This window comes from Saccopteryx bilineata, chromosome 5 (assembly GCF_036850765.1).
Source record: "Saccopteryx bilineata isolate mSacBil1 chromosome 5, mSacBil1_pri_phased_curated, whole genome shotgun sequence".
Lineage (NCBI taxonomy): Eukaryota > Metazoa > Chordata > Mammalia > Chiroptera > Emballonuridae > Saccopteryx > Saccopteryx bilineata.
Window position 1 is genome coordinate 34,395,858 of NC_089494.1, and position 20,274 is coordinate 34,416,131.

At 41.8% G+C, this 20,274-nt stretch overlaps 1 protein-coding gene across 2 annotated transcripts in view; it reads right to left on the bottom strand.

Moving 5' to 3' along the window:
* Nucleotides 1–20,274, bottom strand: part of LOC136306390 (aldehyde oxidase 2) — a 90,190-nt gene that overhangs the window by 10,645 nt on the left and 59,271 nt on the right. The window contains exons 28-34 of one of the 2 annotated variants that reach the window (XM_066232960.1): nucleotides 15,273–15,401; nucleotides 13,495–13,569; nucleotides 12,650–12,702; nucleotides 11,100–11,214; nucleotides 8,104–8,169; nucleotides 7,635–7,823; nucleotides 5,186–5,353 (exon numbers count right to left, since the gene is read on the bottom strand). In XM_066232960.1, coding sequence (XP_066089057.1) covers nucleotides 5,186–5,353; nucleotides 7,635–7,823; nucleotides 8,104–8,169; nucleotides 11,100–11,214; nucleotides 12,650–12,702; nucleotides 13,495–13,569; nucleotides 15,273–15,401 — 795 coding nt within the window. Of the gene's footprint in view, nucleotides 1–5,185; nucleotides 5,354–7,634; nucleotides 7,824–8,103; nucleotides 8,170–11,099; nucleotides 11,218–12,649; nucleotides 12,703–13,494; nucleotides 13,570–15,272; nucleotides 15,402–20,274 lie in introns of both variants that reach the window. The other variant, XM_066232959.1, reaches the window with a different exon arrangement.

The following is a 20,274-nucleotide window of genomic DNA, read 5'->3' on the forward strand; positions in this document are numbered from 1 at the left end:
GAAAGGGCCAGAGGAGAAAAGCAACAACTCTTAGCAAGATGACCAAAGCCACACATGTAAAAAAAGTTTTGAGACAGTAAATGCTTGTTCAAATAGAAGTTTTTGTAACAAAAATGCTCTAGGCTTCCTACTAATGCCTGCTTTTCGTTGAAGCTTGATGCTAATTATCCGTGGAACTGTGGCTGCTAGTCTGGAGTTATTTTTTCTGCCCTCACTAAGTCAACTTGATTTGATGTGGAAACTCTTAAAGCCTTTTGGAGGGACACATTTTGAAAGAGGTCATTAATAGTTATGGGTATTTGATGAAGACCCTGACTCTAATATTTACAGAGTGACTTGTATTTGCACGGTGTTTTTACATATATTTAAATGCATATTTTATTTAATTCCAAAAGGAAGAGTACTGTGCTTGACTGCCAGCTCTATTTAAGGAATAGACAGTCAGGCTGTTATTTACCTTATGGTTATAAGGAGCTTATTAAAAGAAGAGATTTTGTACTTTCCGTTGCTCGTGTTCTAATATACAGATATTCTGGCCCTCTCATCTTCTATCATGTCAGAACAAACTGTGTGTGTGTGTGTTTTATTTATTAATTAGAGAGAGAGAGACAGGATCATCAATCTGTTCCTGTATGTGCCCTGGTTGGAGATTGAACCAGCAACCTCTGCCCTTAAGAACAATGCTCTAACCCAGTGGGAGTCAACCTGGTCCCTACCGCCCACTAGTGGGCGTTCCAGCTTTCATGGTGGGCAGTAGTGGAGCAATCAAAGTATAACTAAAAAGATAGATTTAACTATAGTAAGTTGTTTTATAAAGATTTATTCTGCCAAACTTAGCAAAAATTGACATAAAGTACTTGGTAAGTAATTATTATTATATGCTTTAACTTGCTGTAACTCTACTTTATAAATTTTATAAAGTAAAGTTACTTCCCTACTTTATAAATCACCATTACTGTGGAACCAGTGGGTGGTTAGAAAATTTTACTACTAACAGAGATACAAAAGTGGGTAGTAGGTATAAAAAGGTTGACTACCCCTGCTCTAACCAACCAAGCTATCTGGCCAGGGCAGAACAAATTGTGTTTTGACAACAGCATTCAAAGGCAAATGCAGTGAATGTTAGTATCTATGTTTCTTTTTTTCTTCTTTTCCAAATGAGAAGAGGGGAGATAGAGAGACAGACTCCTGCATATGCCCTGACCAGGATCCACCTGGCAAGTCCATTAGGAGACAATGCTCTGTCCATCTGGGTCTGTTGCTCCATTGCTTGGCAACCGAGCTCTTCTTAGTGCCTGAGGTGGAGGCTCCATGGAGCCATCCTCAGCATCCAGGGCCAATGCACTCAATGCAAACCAATCAAGCCATGGCTGCAGGTGGAGAAGAGAGAGAGAAGAGGGGGAAGGGAGGGGTGGAGAAGCAGATGGTTGCTTCTCCTGTGTGCCCTGACTGGGAATTGAACCCAGGACATCCACATGCCAGGCCAATGCCCTACCACTGAGCCAACCAGCGAGGGCCAGTATCTATGCTTCTTAAAAAACTTTTTTTGTATAGTACAGTATTATATAGGAGTGAGAATCATTATATATTTTGATTTAAAAACCATGTTCAATCAAATGTAAATTCTGATTCAGGCTCAGATTTGTCCAAAGACGCTTTAAGGAGAGTGGTTCATATGAAGATCCAGACTACGAGAATTCAGGAAGCCGCCTGTGTGTGCAAACTTAGTTTCTAAGGATCTGAAGAATAGACCTGGATCATGACAGAAACTAGTTGCCAGGAAAGCCGTGGACTGGCAGCACTATCCAGGTTTCACCCTGCTGGTTTCAAGGTGAGCGGTGTGGCCACAGATTTCTATTTCCTTTTTCTTTCTGCCAGGGAGAACCATTACAGCCTTATAGTTACAAGTTTTTCTACCAGAGAAGCAAGGTCAGAGACTGAAGAAGAAATATATTTATTTTTGAGGTCTACTTAGTCCCAGGCTACTTTTAATCCACTGAAACTGCCTCAGGGCCTTTGCATTGTCTTTTCTCTGCCTTAAACATGGCATCAGTAGCTTTATGCTTGCTCCTCATTTCATTCAGGCCTCAGCTTAAATGTGAATACCCAGAGAAAACTTCTCAATAAATGATATAAAATAGCCTAACCAGGTGGTGGCACAGTAGATAGAGCATTGGCCTGGGACGCAGAAGACCCAGGTTCGAAACCCTGAGGTCACTGGCTTGAGCATGGGCTCATCTGGCTTGAGCGCCGGCTCACCAGCTTGAGTGTGGAGTTGCCGTCTTGAGCATGGGATCATGAACATGACCCCAAGGTTGCTGGCTTGAGCTCAAAGATCACTAGCTTGAGTAAGGGGTCACTGGTTCAGCTGTAGCCCCATGGTCTAGGCCAGGGGTCAGAAACCTATATAGCTCATGAGCCAGGTGTGGCTCTTTTGATGGTTGCATCTGGCTCGCAGACAAATCTTTAGTAAAAAAAATAATAACGTTAAAAATATGAAACATTCTCATGTATTACAATCCATTCATTTTCGACCACTCATGTTCATGGTTGTGGGTGGCTGGAGCCAATCACAGCTGTCTTCTGGGACAACACCAAATTTTTATTGGATAATGCATAACATACACGGGTCATTGTATGGCTCTCATGGAATTACATTTTAAAATATGTGGCATTCATGACTCTCTCAGCCAAAAAGTTTCCCAACCCCTGGTCTAGGCACATATGTGAAAGCAATCAATGAACAACTAAGGTGCTGCAATGAAGAATTGGTGCTTCTCATCTCTTTCCTTCCGTCTGTCTGTCTGTCCCTGTCTGTCCCCCTCTGTGTCTCTCTCTGTCTCTCTCTCACTAAAAAAATAAATAAAAGGAAATAAAAATAATCTAGATAAATTTCTTTATTTTACTCCTCTATTTTGCTTCATAGTGTTTATCACAACCTGAAATTATATTGTGTGTTTGTTAACTGTCTGGTTTCCCCAATAAAAAGTAAGCTCTACACAGGCAAGGACCGACTGGCTCACTATTTCTTTAGTTTCCCAGCAGTGCCTGGCACATGGAAGGGGCTGAATAAATGTTAGATGATGAATGATCAAAGCTGGAGCCACACCCACGAGTCCTTTGGCTTTAAGAAAAGGTTAAGGCAAAGTTGGAAAAGTTTTGTTCTGTTGATGCACATGGATAACTCAGAGTCAGCCAAGCACTTATAATGAACAGTAATTGTTCATCTTTCTCCTCTCTTACACTGTAAACAGCTGAGAGCAGGGACCTGTATCTGGTTCATCACTATATTCCTGGTTCCTCAAACTATACAATAAGGAAAATATCAGTTTACTTTCTTGAATATGATTAAAATATGAGAGGCAAGAAGAGTTTATCCAGGTGAGGAAAAGAAAGAAGAGTGTTCCAAGCAGAGAGAGGAGCATGGCAGACACCTCTGTCCTTGATCCGAGGAACAGACAGAAGAAGGTAAGTGGGGCTGGGGTTGAGAGAGAAGCCAAGTGGGGGACCACATGTGGCTGCAGAGGTGAGTGGGGGCCTGCCATACAGGCTTTACAGGTTTCTAGACCTGGCAGGGCAAATTGAAAAATGCTATCTTTAACCTAAGAGCAATGGGAACCTTTCTACCCTGTATATGTGCTAGAGTGACATGATCATATTTATCACACCACAAATCTCGGGCTGCAGTGGGTGTAGGGAGACCATTAGGACTGTTCTGACCGAGGCTAGAGAGACCGTAGTTGGACTTCGGGTCTCTAGAGAGTAAGTGGAAATAGCTCTTTCATTCACTGCTGTATTCCTGGCACTTAGCATGATGCCTGGCACCTATTAGATACTCAACAAATGTTTGTTTAATGGACACATAACATTGTGGTTAGAAATGGAGGAAATAGAGTGGTGCAAGAAATAGGGGTTAAAATGAACAGGACCTGGTGAAGGACAGGCTACTGAGAATGAGAGAGAAATGGCAGGCCAACGCTGGTTTCTGGTTTGTGGTACTACATGGATGGAGGAGTGCTGCCATTTCCTGTGACGGGAAGTAGCAGAAGAATCTATATTTTGTGTCCTTCTGGTCCTCTTTGTTAAACTAAGAGTCAAGACTTCTCCTTTCTGCTTCCCTTGGGAGGTTCCGCTCAAGGCTAACTCCCAGTTCTCTTCTCTGTTGGTGTCCAGCAGAGGATGGGGGTCTGGAGGCTAGAACAGAGTAACTCTTGAGTCTATAAAATCTCTTCAAGGATTTGAAGGGCTTATCTTCTCATTGTTTCAAATATATATGAGGTCAGTGGAATGGCTAGGAAGATTAAGCGTCAGGATAAGTGTGAAGGTCACTCTCAACATGGTCTAAGTAGCCTTAATAACAAGGGGCTTATTATCAAGAAGTTAAGGCCCTGGCTAGATATAGCTCAGTTGGTTAGAGCATCGGCCCAATATGCCAAGGTTGTGGGTTTGATCCCCAGTCCAGGCACATACAAGAAACAATCAATAAGCACATAAATAAGTGAAAGAACAATTGATAGTTCTCTCTCTCCCTTCCTCTCCCCTCCCTCCCTTGATCTCTAAAATCAATCAATCAATAAAAATGAAAGAAAAAAGAAGTTAAATATTCTGCCCTGCTCTGGTCTCCAAAACTTATGCCAGTGACTATAAATAAAGATAATGAGTTTGTGAGATAAATGAGTTTGGCTGGTTATTTCCTTTTTGGGTTTAAGCAACTATATATTTTTTGAGCAATCTTTCATGGGAAAAAGTATCTTCTCAATATAGATTTTCTGTGAATGAAGGCTCACAGAGTCACTCCCAATTACACTGTTCAAATACTCTCAAACATTTATGCCAGGGATATCATGATTTTGCAAAAAGAGTATATAAATAAGGTATATTTAACATATAAATATATAGGAATTACAAGATGAGTGGAGGGCTTTCAGACTAACGATAGATCCCAGAGGTGTGTAAAGATTGTGTATCTATATATAAATATTTTATCCCCCCCCCAAAAAAAAACAGATGGTTAAAAAATGTACGTATGTGTTATGGTGATTTCGGGTTAGTGGGATTATGGCTGATTTTAACTTTCATGTTATAATTTGATTAGACTCAGATTATGTTATAAATATACTTAAAAGGTATGAGAAACAGGAAAAAGAAAAATCAGCTATTAGGCAAATAAACAGTAATTAGGTACCATCTCTGTGAAACGATCCGCACAGGCCATTCGAACCCATTCTGGAGTTGCTGGGCTCTTCACTGTGAAGTCTTCGGCTAGGCCTCTCTCTCTGCGTGCTGCAGTCACAGCATCAGTGATGGCAAAGAATACAGACGACCCCAGGAACAAGCCGGACTCCCCCACGCCCTGCAAGAACGCGCATTTGTTTTAGAAGCTTCTAGTACACTGGACTATAAGTCTCTAAAAGTCAGGGGCCAGATCTTGCTGACCATTGTCTTCCCAACCCTAGCACAGTGTCTTGTACACTGTAGGTCCTCAATAAATGCTTGTTGACTGACTTACTGACTGAGTGAAGCTTGTGTACTCCTAAAATCCCAGTATCACATGAATTTCCCATATCTTTAATCTTCTTTGGGTTAAGTCTTTGTTCTATGGGAAAGAGGTGTGTGTGTGTGTGTGTGTGTGTGTGTGTGTGGTGAGGGAGGATACCCTATTTAGAAAAACACATTCAGGCCCTGGCCAGTTGGCTCAGCGGTAGAGCATTGGACTGGCGTGTGGAAGTCCCATGTGGAAGTCCCGTGTTAGATTCCTGGCCAGGGCACACAGGAGAAGCGCCCATCTGCTTCTCCACCCCTCCCCCTCTCCTTCCTCTCTATCTCTTTCTTCCCCTCCCGCAGCCAAGGCTTCATGGGAGCAAAGTTGGCCTGAGTGCTGAGGATGGCTCCATGGCCTCTGCCTCAGGCACTAGAATGGATCTGGTTGCAGCAGAGCAATGGCCCAGATGGGCAGAGCATCACCCTCTGGTGGGCATGCTGGGTGGATCCTGGTTAGGCACATGCAGAAGTCTGTCTGCCACCCCCCTCACCCCCCACCCCCACTTCTCACTTTGGAAAAATACAAAAAAATAAAATAAAATAAAATCACATTCAGTGGGTTGAACTGGCCAGCTTCATGAGCAAAGAGAAAATGGCTCATTATGAGTCCAGGGCCCAGAGAGAGGCAGGCTACTCTAGAAGATAGAGGACAGATGCTGGTACTAGATGATGGGTGGCAAGCCCCCCACCTGTAAGAAATAGCTAACATAAATGAGTGATATGAAAAGAATAGTGGAGATTATGGTGAAATAGAGATGCCTGTGTCCTGTCTAAAGGAGGCAGCTGTTCTTTAGTTCTAGCCAATTGTGGCTTCTCAGAAATGCAGCCAAAATGATCAGATCATCCAACTTTTCAAGAGAATTTAGATATCTGTATTTTCATGTAAAATTACCTGACTTAAAAATAACATGTCTGGCCTGACCAGGTGGTGGCGCAGTGGATAGAGCGTCGGACTGGGATGCAGAAGGACCCAGGTTCGAGACCCCGAGGTCGCCAGCTTGAGCGCGGGCTCATCTGGTTTGAGCAAAAGCTCACCAGCGTGGACCCAAGGTTGCTGGCTCCAGCAAGGGGTTACTCGGTCTGCTGAAGGCCCGCAGTCAAGGCACAAATGAGAAAGCAATCAATGAACAACTAAGGTGTCACAATGCGCAATGAAAACTAATGATTGATGCTTCTCATCTCTCCATTCCTGTCTGTCTGTCCCTGTCTATCCCTCTTTCTGACTCTTTCTCTGTCTCTATAAAAAAAATAAATAAATAACATGTCTGTCGTCTAGACTTGTCCAGTGGCACCAGTTTGCAACCCCTGAGCTAGAGCCCGAATCTGAATCCTTGCCTTTACTCCCTGTGCTTTCCTGGCTGGCTGATCTCTCTGAGTCCCTTTTTCTTTATCAGTGAGATGCAGGCAAACTGGCTACCTCACAGGTTCTTGTGAATTCAAGAAGTACAGAAGCACCTAGCACAACACCTGGTACCTGGTAGGCCCCTGTTATCATTACTTAGTACACTTCCTGGCACACCTGCCTACCCATGATTTTCCTGCAGGTCTGCCTGTGGGTGGCCACAGCCACAGGAAACTCAAGGGTCCTACTTGCCCTGTTACTCCCTGAGGGGCAAAATCCCCTACACCTTCCTGCCATAAATGAGAAACATTGCTTTAGATTATTTCTGGGTGTAGCTGGGGACCCAGAACCCCTCGGAGGTGAGTGATTTGCTTTAAGTTGTAGAGAGTCGGTGATGCTGGGGCAGGTGCCAGGTCTTCTGAGGCTTTCAGTAGCGTTGTGACCTCATTGCCATTTAATGTTTTAGTCATCAGGTTCTTAAGTGAAAATGTTATTCTATCTAATTGAAGCTTTTTGCTGAATTTTAGAGTTCTCAGTGAAAGAGGATTTAATAAAGGAAGTCCTTCGCTCAGGACTGCCATCGGATGGGTCATTTATCTTGCCTGACTCTCACTTTTCGCTAGACAATTCAGCTCTAGGTTCTAACAGTCTCTTTTGATTTGGTCCTGTTAATGGTTGACATTTATTTTTTATTTTGTCCCCTTGCATTCATTATTATGCTGCCTGACTCATCGCCTGTGTGGGTGCTTACCTTGGAGGAATAGATGGCTAGTGGGTTTTGGGATGATGACAGCAAGGAGACATTGAATTCTTCTGGGACATCCATGATGCTTGGAATTTTGTACTCATCTGGGCCTCGGGAGTACAGGACACCTTCTGGGGAATACTTCAGCTCTTCAGTCGTATAAAGGCCCATCCCCTGAATAAACGCACCTTCGATCTGAAGGAGAAAAATGTCAAGCTCTGTAGTACTGCTTTTCATCTTTTTTTTTTAATTTTTAATTTTATTTATTCATTTTTAGAAAGGGGGGGGAGGAGCAGGAAGCATCAACTCCCATATGTGCCTTGACCAGGCAAACCCAGGGTTTCGAACCAGCGACCTCAGCATTTCCAGGTTGATGCTTTATCCACTGCACCACCACAGGTCAGGTCTGTGGTATCGCTTTTCAGAAGGCCTTTCCCAGGACTCAGGGACAGCTGTCCCCTGGGCCAGAACCTACCTGCCCGATATCGATGGCTGGATTTAGGCTGCAACACGCATCCATGACGATGTCCGTTCTGATTTTCTGTCAAAAATTAAAATGATCTCAATGTGAAAATTTGAATCAGAAATACTATTTAAAGGTTTATTTAAATAGTCCCAAATTATTCTAGAACTCCTGCTAGTTAATTAATACTGCATTGAATTCCATCAACATTAGACGTGGTAAGACATCTGCAAAGCTCTACGGATTTAGTGCTAGGGCGGTTAATGACCTCAGAGGGTCTTAGGCATTCATGGTTTTGACTCCTCGTAAGTGACTCTAAAGTCCACAGCATGCATGCTGGTGTACTTGAGTCTAACTTCATAAATAACTAAGCCTGATCGTTCATCTGATTCTCAACCTGGATTTATTACTCTAAAATGATTCATAAATTCCTCTAGTCCTCATGATGGTTCAATGTAGGTGGTTCTGTCATGTTTTACTGAGGAAATCATATAGCTATAGTGGTGTATATGAATTCAGGGATTTAGAAGGTCTGGAAACATAGTAAGGGCATATGTTGAGATTGCCTTAGACTTTGCTAATCTACTTTTTTTTTTTTTAAGAATCTTCTTTTAATATTTTATTTATTTATTTTAGAGAGAAGAGAGAGAGAGAGAGAAAGAAAGAGAGAGAAGGGGAAAGGAGCAAGAAGCATCAATTCCCATATGTGCCTTGACCAAGCAAGCCTGGGGTTTCAAACTGGTGACGTCAGTGCTCCAGGTTGATGTTAATCTAGTTTCTTCTCTGAGAAAGCTCACACTAATCCGGCCCTTCTGTTTTGGCACTGGGCATGTGTGTGCAGGGCGTTGAGGAGCCACAGAAAGTCCCTAAGTGCTTGTGGTCTAGCTCAGAAATATCTCTGGGCTTTCCTTCCGCTCCATGTCTGGGGTTGTTCTGATAATATCACCAATTTCTGTTTGGTCCCCAAACCTGGGTGCTTTGCTTTGTAGCTAGTTCTATGGATGAGAAACTCTCTTTGGACTAAAATGCTGGCCTCTCATACAACTTACTATGGGCATTGGGATGCGCCATCATCCATTCACAACCCGGATAGGGCGGGAGACTGGACACACCTCAGAGATGGCCTTCAATTTACTCCCGTCTTGAAACCTGGTTTATTTGGCATTGTGGGTGTTGGGCAACAGGAACAGATGGCTGTGCACTAATTGAATCGTCAGATGTTTTAGTTGACCAATCACAAATAACCAGAAGCAATAGGCCGGTCATCTCATTTCTTTGATTTCTCTTTAATGAAAAAAATAAGCTATTGATCCTGAAATGACTAAACCTTAAACTGTAATAAGGGAGGCACCATAAATTCTGGAAGATCCCATGAGGATAATTTCTTCAGAGATTTATACCAATGCCCTCAGGTGGAATGATCAGATATAGTAAGTATGTCCCAATTATTGCATGGAGCATATTTATACCAGAAAATTATTTTGTTGTTTATCTGACATTCAAATTTAACTGAGTGTTGTGTATTTTTATTTGCGGAGTCTGGCAACACCACCTTCATGGTGGAGGATCTGAAAACTAGTTGATTCCTAAGAACAGCTTCCCACTTGGTGTGATGCCTCGAATAGGTTACAGAGGTGCCAACACTGAGACTGGACAGTGACACTGACATCTGGGCCTTCAGAGGCCAGGCTGGTCACAGGCAACCGCAACCTCCTTGGTCACCACACTGTGCTGTGCAAACATTACAATTATTTGTGTGTCACGGTGTGAAAACCATTAGAAAACACAGTTTGAGCCATCTGTGATGCTAATTTCATGAGCTTATGTGTTAACCAATGAACTGTTATGAGAATAAAACATCATAGTAATGTCTCCTATGGACAAACGAGTGAAATGTGAAGGTGACTGCTCTCGGGATAACCCTTCATTTATTGTATTGTAAAAAATCTTATTTATATATTTAATTTTTGGACAAGTTAGCCAACAATAGTGCAATAAAAAAAATTTCGATAAGATTTCCAAGTCAGTATTTGCAAAATACTCTCTATTTTAGATGAATTGACCATCTCTATTTTGGGGCAAAATGGTTCAAGATGCTGTACATTTCCAAACAATTTACTATGCTTTGGACTATACTGTATTCTACTTAAGGTTTCTGTAATCTCTTACAAGGGTCTATTCACAGGTTTATCCTTTATAGTGGAAGGTATTAATTTTTGCTTAAATATGATTCCCTGCCTTTAATAGGAGGTCTCTTGGGATGCCCAATTAAAAGCAAACACAAAGTTATTTTGACAACCCTCCCTTTCTTCTCCCCAACCCCAATCTATTTCTTTAGATACAGTATGTAGTACCCTTGGAATAGTTGACTTGGGAGAAACATTATCATACATGTTTTCAAAACGTTTACTGAAGGCAGTTTGATAAATTACTTATTGATTTACTGTATTTTTACCAAGGTTGAGTCCTTCAGATTAGATTACTTGATCTTCCTTTAGAAACAGAACGTTTTTTGTTTTGTGGGGGGAAAAACTTTGAAAAGTGATTTTGTTATCTGAAATAGAATAAGAAACACTGAATTTCAGGTTGTCACGAGCAATTCCTTCTTAACTATTTCTGTTTAAGTGGAAATTCAGCATAAAGCTGGATCTCTAGACAGTCCCACAGAATTGAAAGAATCTTATTCTTCTTGTGTACAAGTATTACATAATGAAATTGGGCTATTAATGTGCAATGCAATCTGGTTAGTGTTTTTTTGTTTGTTTGTTTTTTAAATTTTTTTATTATTTCATTTTAGAGATGGGGGAGAGAGAGAGAGAGAGAGAGAGAGAGAGAGAGAGAGAGAGAGAAGGTGGAGGAGCAGGAAGCATCACCTCCATATGTGCCTTGACCAGGCAAGCCAGGGTTTTGAACTGGCAACCTCAGTGTTTCCAGGTTAATGCTTTATCCACTGCGCCACCACAGGTCAGGCAATCTGGTTAGTGTTTTAACTTGCCAAGTTACATTACCTTGTGAGCTCCTGTCAGACAGTCGATTTCCACCTCAGAACAGGCTGCTCCATAGACATAGTAAGGAAATGGGTCTCCTTCCCCTTTGTCCCAGTCCATGAAGGCTTCGTAGCCCCTGCTGGAAAAAATAAAGCTCTTTAGCTTGGGGTGTGTGTATGTGTGTATGCAAACAGTGTTGATTCATTTTAAAACTTACCAAAACTGTGATAGCATTTCATTTGATTGCTGTTTGTTTCAACTGCTTTTTAAACTTATTTAAACTGCTACCTGTACTTACAACCTCGCTAGTTATAGCAATACTAATCTTTGCCTCCATTTTTGCTGCAGTTAGGATGTCAAATACTGAGAGAAGTCAACAGACCATTTTGGTTTGGGTCTCCTAGCTCTATATTTTGATGGTTTAGGCTTGTGTTTTAGAGCATGTTGAGAACCTCAATTGATTTTATCAACATTTCAAGAGGGACTGGCAATCCAATACATTAATTTATAATGAAAGATGTACCCACCTAGGGACTGATTTGCTCTCTTCTTGATAACTGAACTTAGGAATTTAGAACTCAGCGTACAGGGCACTGGGCTGGGCTGTTACCTTCTTTTTTGCATCTTTTTTATCTTCATGCAGATTTGTTTTACTGTTTCTCTCTCTCTCTCTCTCTCTCTCTCTCTCTCTCTCTCTCTCTCTCGTTTAGTGATTTGTTATATTAGATTGTTAAACTAATGTCATACACTTCCAGAATTTGACAACAGCTCTCCACTCTGTGCTTCACACAATTAACCCGCATTGATGAGGGCCTTCCACCAACAGACTCCGCCCACATGATGACTGCGGACGACCATCCTGTCCATCTCCTCCTGTCCCGCAAGAAGCTTCAACATAAAGATTTTTATGGTTTTGGAAGGAAAACTTGTAAAACTGAGTTGCAGGCAATTTCTTTTTACTATTTACAATAAAGAATATTATTTTTTTCCACAATAAAGAAAAGTAAATAATGATTAGATATTGTAAGTCATGTTTTAACGATTTTTTACCTGCCTGACCAGTGAACAGAGCCTCAGACTGGGACGCAGAGGACCCAGGCTCGAAACCCCGAGATTGCCAGCTTGAGCGCAGGCTCATCTGGCTTGAGCGTGGGCTCACCAGCTTAAGCATTGTTTTTGCTGGCTTGAGCATGGGATCATAGACATGACCCCATGGTCACTAGCTTGAGCCCAAAGGTTGCTAGCTTAAGCAAGGGGTCACTCGCTCTGCTGTAGCCACCTAGTCAAGGCACATATGAGAGCAATCAATGAACAACTAAGGTGCCGCAACAACAAATTAGTGCTTCTCATCTTTCTCCCTACCTGCTTGTCTGTCTCTATCTGTTCCTCTCTCTGTCTCTGTCACACACACACACAAAATAATTTTTTTTTTACCCAATGGGGTATTTTATTATTTAATATTTCTTTGGATATAGCTCAAAGACTTATGTGAGGTCATAGAATTTGAGGCCAAAAGGGACCTCAGAAATCACATAATAAAAAAGTCAAGACATTATTATTGTAACTTTTACCTGAAGTATCCAGTGGCTGAAAGACTGATTCTTTGTTCAAAAGCAGCTTTTATCTGCAGAATGAGCATATTTAGTTAAAAATAAAATAAATATATTATCTGATAGGTGAAAATGAGAATATAAACAATAAAAATATGTATCAAAATTGACAACTGATCATTGCTGTTGGTGCTTTGTTACCAAATAATAGAATTTATCAAAATATTTTTTTCCTCAGCTGGTAACAATTTCTTTCCAATTGAGTTTAGAAATCTAAATGAAAATGGAACCTGCTGCATGTCCATGATGTATGGGTTTTAGTTCACAAGGTATTTGGGTTTTGTTTCTCAATATTCACACTCTAGGAAGTGTGTGTGCATGTTTGAGATAATTGTGCTAATGAAATAGTACACAGAGTATTGTAAAGTTGGATTAGATGAGCCATTTCCCTTGAAACTTATCCAATAGCAATTATGTCTTAGTTTTCTTCCTTACTCAGCACATCATGCGTACACATGTGTGTGTGTGTGTGTGTGTGTGTGCGCGCGCGCGCGTGTGTGGCTGAGGAAGGCTCAGTCTTTTCCTATTCTTTCTTAAGCAGTGTGGGTAGGGCTTTCCGGGTCCTTCACATACTTCCATCCCTCCTTTCAGTGATGCTGTTTCCTGTGTGCTCTCTGCATGCATACCTGGTATACGTTATGGAACAACTGGCTCAGCCATCAACTTTTGGTGACCTTGCCCTTTGACAGAATCCACTCTTAGAAGAACTGTCCCCACACCACCCGGTGTGGTTGTGTGCTGCCATGGTGCTCTTGGCACTGGTTTGAACTGTTTTCTCATTTGTAGTAACAGAGTGGAACACTTACCCAGTCTTCCCATGTACCTTCTGGGTTTTCCTTAATGATAGGCTCAAGGCGTTTCACAAGGATCTGACAAGCATTCTTGAAGGAATAAAGAAGCGAATTCCCATTAGAGAAGAGCCCAGAGGTTAGGATTTGTATGAAAGAATATTAATTGATAATTGATTAGGTCAGTGGATACTTATGGAGTGCCTGATAGGGACACATTGGGGACCCAGAGACAATAACTACATAGCCCCTGACCTTGAGAGGACTGTAAGTTGCTGGAGGGATTTCTCCCTTCCTGCTTCACTTCCTATGAACACACAGACTCAGCTAAATTGCTACTCTCAGGTCCCCTTTCTAAAAATACTCATTTTCTTGATTCTTCCTTCTCTTTTTTCATATTTTTGACTTATACTTCTTTTGTATCTTTTAGCCATTAAATAAATTAAACAAAACATCTTATTTTCATTCAAATTTGTGTTTCCCAATCTGCAACAATGACATGCCTATATCCTTCTGGGTCTGAAACATTATTCAGCTCTGTCCATCCCTCTGTCTGTTCATCCATCCATCATCAAAGCACTGCAATGGTCTTTGCTTTGGGTATGAAGTGAGAAAATACTTAAGTTTGTTTTTATAATAACCTAGATCTACAAAGTTTCTAATACTCAAGACTGAAACCTAAAACTCACTGTCCTAGAACAGTGATTTTCAATGTTCTTGCATCTCGTGGCACACTTAAACTAATTACTAAAATTCCACAGCATACCAAAAGGCATTTTTTTTTTGCTGATCTGACAAAAATAAAATAGGTATGATTTTGATTCTTTACAGTGGACGGGTATTGTTGTGTGGGCTGTTGTCTTTTTTTTTTTGGCAATCTAAGGGAAAATAGGTCAATGTCTGTGACTAAATAGTCAAGTATCGCATGTTTTAAAAATTCTTGTGACACAGGTTGAAAATTGCTGTCCTAGAAGATGGATTAACACTTAGTTGGGGTTGACAACTCTCATACACACTGAGCTATTTTTAACTTGTGTTTGATTCTACCCAGGATTGGATCTCATGAATTTGAGGTTTCCCACACTTTTTTCTGAGTAAAAAGTATGTCTAATTTTTGAGCCTCTAAGGGAATCCTCATGTACCCTCTCTTCTTGGCTGGGATTCTGCTGCCTACCTGCCTACAAGAACTTATTTGGGTCAGGGGAAACTCACACAGCTCTACATTACCTGGCACTGAGATTCCTTCTGTATCTCCCAAGGAGAGGGATTTTGCCTGTGCACCAAAATCCATTCTTACTTTTTTCCACAGTTGCTTGACACGTGGTTTCTCACTACCCTACCTTTCCCCAACCTTCCCTGTAGTTAGTTGCAACCTGAGATTGACTCAGCCAACAAATGATGAGTGAAAGTGGCTTGTAGCATTGCCAGGTCTGCCTTCCATATTCTCTCCCTTCTCTGGCTCATTGGATGATAATGCTCAAGGCAACCTTGAAAGCCACATGTTGGAGATGAAAGAATGCCAACAATCTGGGAGCCTGAATGACTGAACACTCCTTCTGGACTCTTATATGTAACAGGAAAGTGATTTTTGTTGTGTTTCAGCCATTACATTCTGGGTCTGTCACTTTAATTTAGCCTACTCCAAGTAACACACTTTCCTTATATTTTGATTAACTTAAGCCCTATGTTTAGTGATACAGTGACTTCTCTGAAACCAAACAGTTGTGATTCTATCCAGCTGAGAAAACCAGAGATGTAGTAAAAGTACCCAAGGCAAGACAGACAGGAGGAAGCACCTGCACGGCTCTGCCATTGACATCTGAACCAATGGATCCTCCTGTAGAAATTGTGTTGGGCACTGTGGCCGTACTTGTTTCACAGATATGCATATAAGACAAAGGTATTTTTAATTCACGGCTGGCCACCTATGAGAAAAAGAAATATTTTCAGGTTCGGCAAGGAGATTTATGAAGATTTGAATCATTTTTCTTAATAAAAATTATTCTTTTTATTATGTTCATAAATCTTTTAAAGCCTAAAATAAAGTCTTATAAAAATTAGAACCACATTTTAGTAGAGCCTCATGTTGATTTTTAAAGTAGTTTTTTTTTTTGTAATATTCCTCAGTGATTCTTTCATTAAAAGTTAGTGCATTTAGAATGTTAAAAATTTCATTTTTTCTAAGTTTTCACATTTTTTCCTAAGTGTAGAGACTAGGCCAAGTTGACATTATTCATGTTTATTTGGTGACCACGCAGGAAGAGAGAGATTAGATTGACTGGCTCAGAATCTGGTCTTAAGTCTGTTGGTATCCGTATCAGTTAAACTTAAAATGACCTGGGGGGCCTGTCTTGTTTCTTGCCCTCGCTCCCTCCTTAACTTCAGCTTCCTCTCCCTCTTCTTCTGTTTGTTCCTTTGTTTGTTCCTTCCGTTCCTCTAGTATTTGTTGTTCACTTTTTTCTTTTCCGTTGTTTTCCTTCCAGTTTCTCCAGCAGACACATGTAAAAACTAAGATATTTAATCAAGAAGAAATGAAAAATAGAGGAAGGAAGGGAGGTAAGGCAGGGGAAAAAAGCACTATTTTGGAGATGTTGTGTTTTTTGTTTGTTTCTTTCCCTAAAACACTTTCATCAAATATCTAGAAGTATAAACCTGTTCCCAAATGCCAATCTTCAGACTAATACAGTTCAATGATTAAGTTTCCCTAGAAACTTGAAAAAAAAATGACAATTTTATTGGTTCTTGGTGATTAAAATGCAGAGAATCTATTGGTTCACAAAACTGGGAAGAACTGGCTTCATGTATGTCTGTATCTGGGGGCTTTATGGTCTCATGAGGGTCCTCTCAGAGCTTTTCACACTGGTTTTTCTTTCTATGATGGCCACGTTATTTCCAACAATAGACAGGCTTCCTCCATAGCACAGGAAACTCGTCTATGACCCCCTCTGGCCTGTAGCACAGTAACTAAACAACCACAGGGCAATGATAGCTCTTTTTTCCCAGGATCCGCACATCAGTCCTAAGAAAGGGCTCTGATTGGCCTTGCGTGAACATGAGCCTTCTTCCTGGATCAACCCTTTTATCCACCGGGATTCAGGAACTATGATTGGCCAGGTGGTCCTGTGCCTCTATCTGTGGTGGATGTTAGGCACGGAGTGTATCAAAGTGAAAGGCTTGCTTTCTCTGACTATCTAAATTCTAGCCTGCATTTTCCCCGTGGCCTTTAGGCTAATAGCTCCTGCTATAGATATGCTGATCAACTAAAGGAATTCTGCTTGAGGCTTGAGTTTTTGCAAAGGCAGGCAGTCCCCTGTCAGATGGGGCCTTTCCTGAAGAATTAGAAAAATAGGTAAAAAGTAATGTCTGTTTATCAAAGATTTAAAGCAGTGGTCCCCAACCTTTTTTGGGCCATAAACCAGTTTAATGTCAGAAAATATTTTCATGGACCGGCCTTTAGGGTGGGATGGATAAATGTATCACGTGACCGAAACAAGCGTCAAGAGCAGGGGTCTCAAAATCACGGCCCGCGGGCCGCATGCGGCCCACCGAACAATTTTGTGCGGCCCACAGACTAATCCACGAAGTTCAAAATATTTTGGATAAAATTAAGTAAGCCTAGGGGCCTACTTGTATTTTTCATTTCTCTAGCATCCTAGCTAGATATTAGCTTAGTTAACAGCAGTTGTGATGTGAACTACAGTTTCTGGTCGTTTTGTGACACTGAGTAAACTGCATGTACGATTGTGCTTGTTGTACTGATTTTTTTTTGTTTTCAACTGCAGTGAGAAAAGTGTTGCGTAACAGTTGCCTTTTGTAGACCTAGTGCGGCCCGCCTAACGGCTGTGATCTTGCTCTGCAGCCCACATGCTGAGTTGAGTTTGAGACCCCTGGTCAAGAGTGAGTCTTAGACAGATGTAACAGAGGGAATCTGGTCATTTTAAAAAAATAAAATATCATTCAGACTTAAATATAAATAAAATGGAAATAATGTAAGTTATTTATTCTTTCTCTGCAGACCTGTACCAAATGGCTCATGGACTGGTACTGATCTGCGGCCCGGGGGTTGGGGACCACTGATTTAAAGAAGTCTTCAGCTTGATCAGTGATAGTGTAGGGGCTGAGAGCCCTGGTTCAAAATCCCGAGGTCATCAGCTTGAGCATGGGGCCACTGGCTTGAGCACTGAATCATTGACACGATCCCAACCAAGGTCACTGGCTTGAAGCCCAAGGTCACTGGCTCAGCTATCTCCCCCACCTCCCTACCCTACAAGGCACATATGAGAAGCAATAAAGAACTGAAGTGAAGCAACTATGAGTTTATGAATTGATGCTTCTCATCTCTCCCCAACCCCAAACCCACTCTTTCCTGTCTGTCTCTCTTTAAAAAAAAGGATGGGGGGAGTTTCCAGGTCACTCAAATCAGCAGGGCTCAAGGGACCAACCACCAGCAGGGGAACAGAGACTTAGAAATTCCAAGCTCTCCCTTGGCTAGCTTTTAAGTATTATTTATTTATTTATTTATTTTAGAGAGGAGAGAGAGAGAGAAGGGGGGAGGAGCAGGAAACAACTCCCATATGTGCCTTGACCAGGCAGCTCCAGGGCCTCGAACTGGTGACCTCAGAGTTTCCAGGTCAACACTTGATCCACTACGCCACCACAAGTCAGGCTACCTTGGCTAGCTTTTATGGCTCTCACCTACTTCTTGCTTTGTCCCTTGTCCCTTTCTTTGATAACAAAAAAAGACGACTGAATTCTGGGCTCTCTTAAAATGGATTTGTTGAAGAAGAAAAAAGATAGATTTGCTGAGGTGGTAAGGCACCCTGTTGGTCAAATAAGTTTGTAAATTGATATATATGTTTGCTCACTTATAGTTTGCATTGTGTGTGGGGGACAGGCTATAAGCAGGCAGGGTGATTATAGCCTAAGGCTTAGTTTTAAGACTAAGCTTTTCCCCACACCCTTGACGATTGCATGATATGGGATGGTGCACTCTCATGAGGAATCCATTATGCCTCAGATAAGTGACTTTGTATCAGAGACTTCCTTGTTTGTATATTGGATTAAAAGGTTTTGATTTCTATACTATAAAGTGGGGCAGACCAGGAGCTTGCTCTCTCTCAGTTCCTGAGATTAGCATTAGAGAGGAGAGAAGAGTAAGGCCACGTGGAGGAGAAGAGAAGCAGCCAAGATGGCGGGGTGCTGAAGGAGAAGCCAGTTTGTGCAGAGAGAAGGAGATGAGGAATAGAGGTGAATAAGTCTGGTGAGCTAAAACCTTTGATTTTTAGGAAACTTGGATAAGTCAGTGGCTTTGTGAGCACTGAATGAGTGGGCTTTGGAGCCCAGAGTGTGTTTTTACTTGCCTGCCGGGTGCAAGCTAGGATTAAAGCTAATGACTCACCAGCTCTTGGCTCCATTGTTTCATTACTGTCTGTCTGAATCTAATGCAAACCTGCATGGGCCAGGTGGCTGTGATGATGGCTGTGGCTACTGGCTTTACACACTGTTGGGCAGATGAAATATATTATGCTCACTTTGTTAAAGATGGCGCTGCCCATGTGGAAGCCCGCTCAGGTGATGATATTAGTTGCCCTTCTTGCTTGGGATGGGCGTGATTATATTAATATGTGTTGAGGGCAGGCTGTGGGCAGGCAGGATCCTTGTAGCCTGGGGCTTGGTTTTAGGACTAAGCCTTTCCCACCCTTTTTGATGTGGGGTGGTACACTCTCATGAGGAATCCCATTATGCCTCAAATAAGTGACTTTGTATCAGAGACTTCCTTGTTTGTATATTGGATTAAAGGTTTTGAATCTACACTATAAAGTGGGGCAGACTGGGAGCTTGCTCTCTCTCGGTTCCTGAGATTAGCATTAGAGAGGAGAGCAGAAAAAGGTCACATGGAGGAGGCCAGGAGAAGCAGCCAAGAAGGTGGAGTACTGAGTGAGAAGCCAGTTTGTGCAGAGTTTGTGCAGAGAGAAGGAGATGGGGAACAGAGGTGAATAAGTCTGGTGAGCTAGAAACCTTTGATTCTAGGAAACTCGGATAAGTCAGTGGCTTTGTGAGCACTGAATGAGTGGGCTTTGGAGCCCAGTGTGTGTTTTCACTTGCCCGCTGGGTGCAAGCTAGGATTAAAGGTAATGGCCCACCAGTTCTTGGCTCCATTGTTTCATTACCGTCTGTCTGAATCTAATGAGAACCTGCATGGGCCAGGTGGCTGTGATGATGGCTGTGGCTACTGGCCATACACACATCCCCATTTCTTGAGCTTAGCTTTCTCAATTTACTTTCCTTTACTTCAGACTCTAATGTTTTGACTATTGGTTCTTTTTTTTTTTTTTAATCACTGAGGCTCATAAACCTTGTCAGCTAGCAGGAGGAAGATGCGGCTGAGAGGCACCAGAACTGCAGAGTCCTTCAGAACCATGTGGAATGTGGGAGTGCATTCCCAAGTAGCTAAGGGTCTGGATAGACAAAGTTGACATACACACTAGAACAATCTAATATATTTGTCATAAAATTAAATTTTTTCAATCTAAAGAATTATTCTTTATTTTTCTGAAATCATATCTTCCTATTTTGTGTGGATGTATATGTGTGGTTAAAATATTCTTTAAAAATGATAGGAGAGCCCTGGCTGGTTTGCTCAGTGGTAGAGCATTGGCCTGGCATGCAGGAGTCCCGGGTTCGATTCCCGGCCAGGGCACACAGAAGAAGCGCCCGTCTGTTTCTCCACCCCTGCCCCTCTCCTTCCTCTCTGTCTCTCTCTTCCCCTCCCGCAGCCAAGGCTCCATTGGAGCAAAA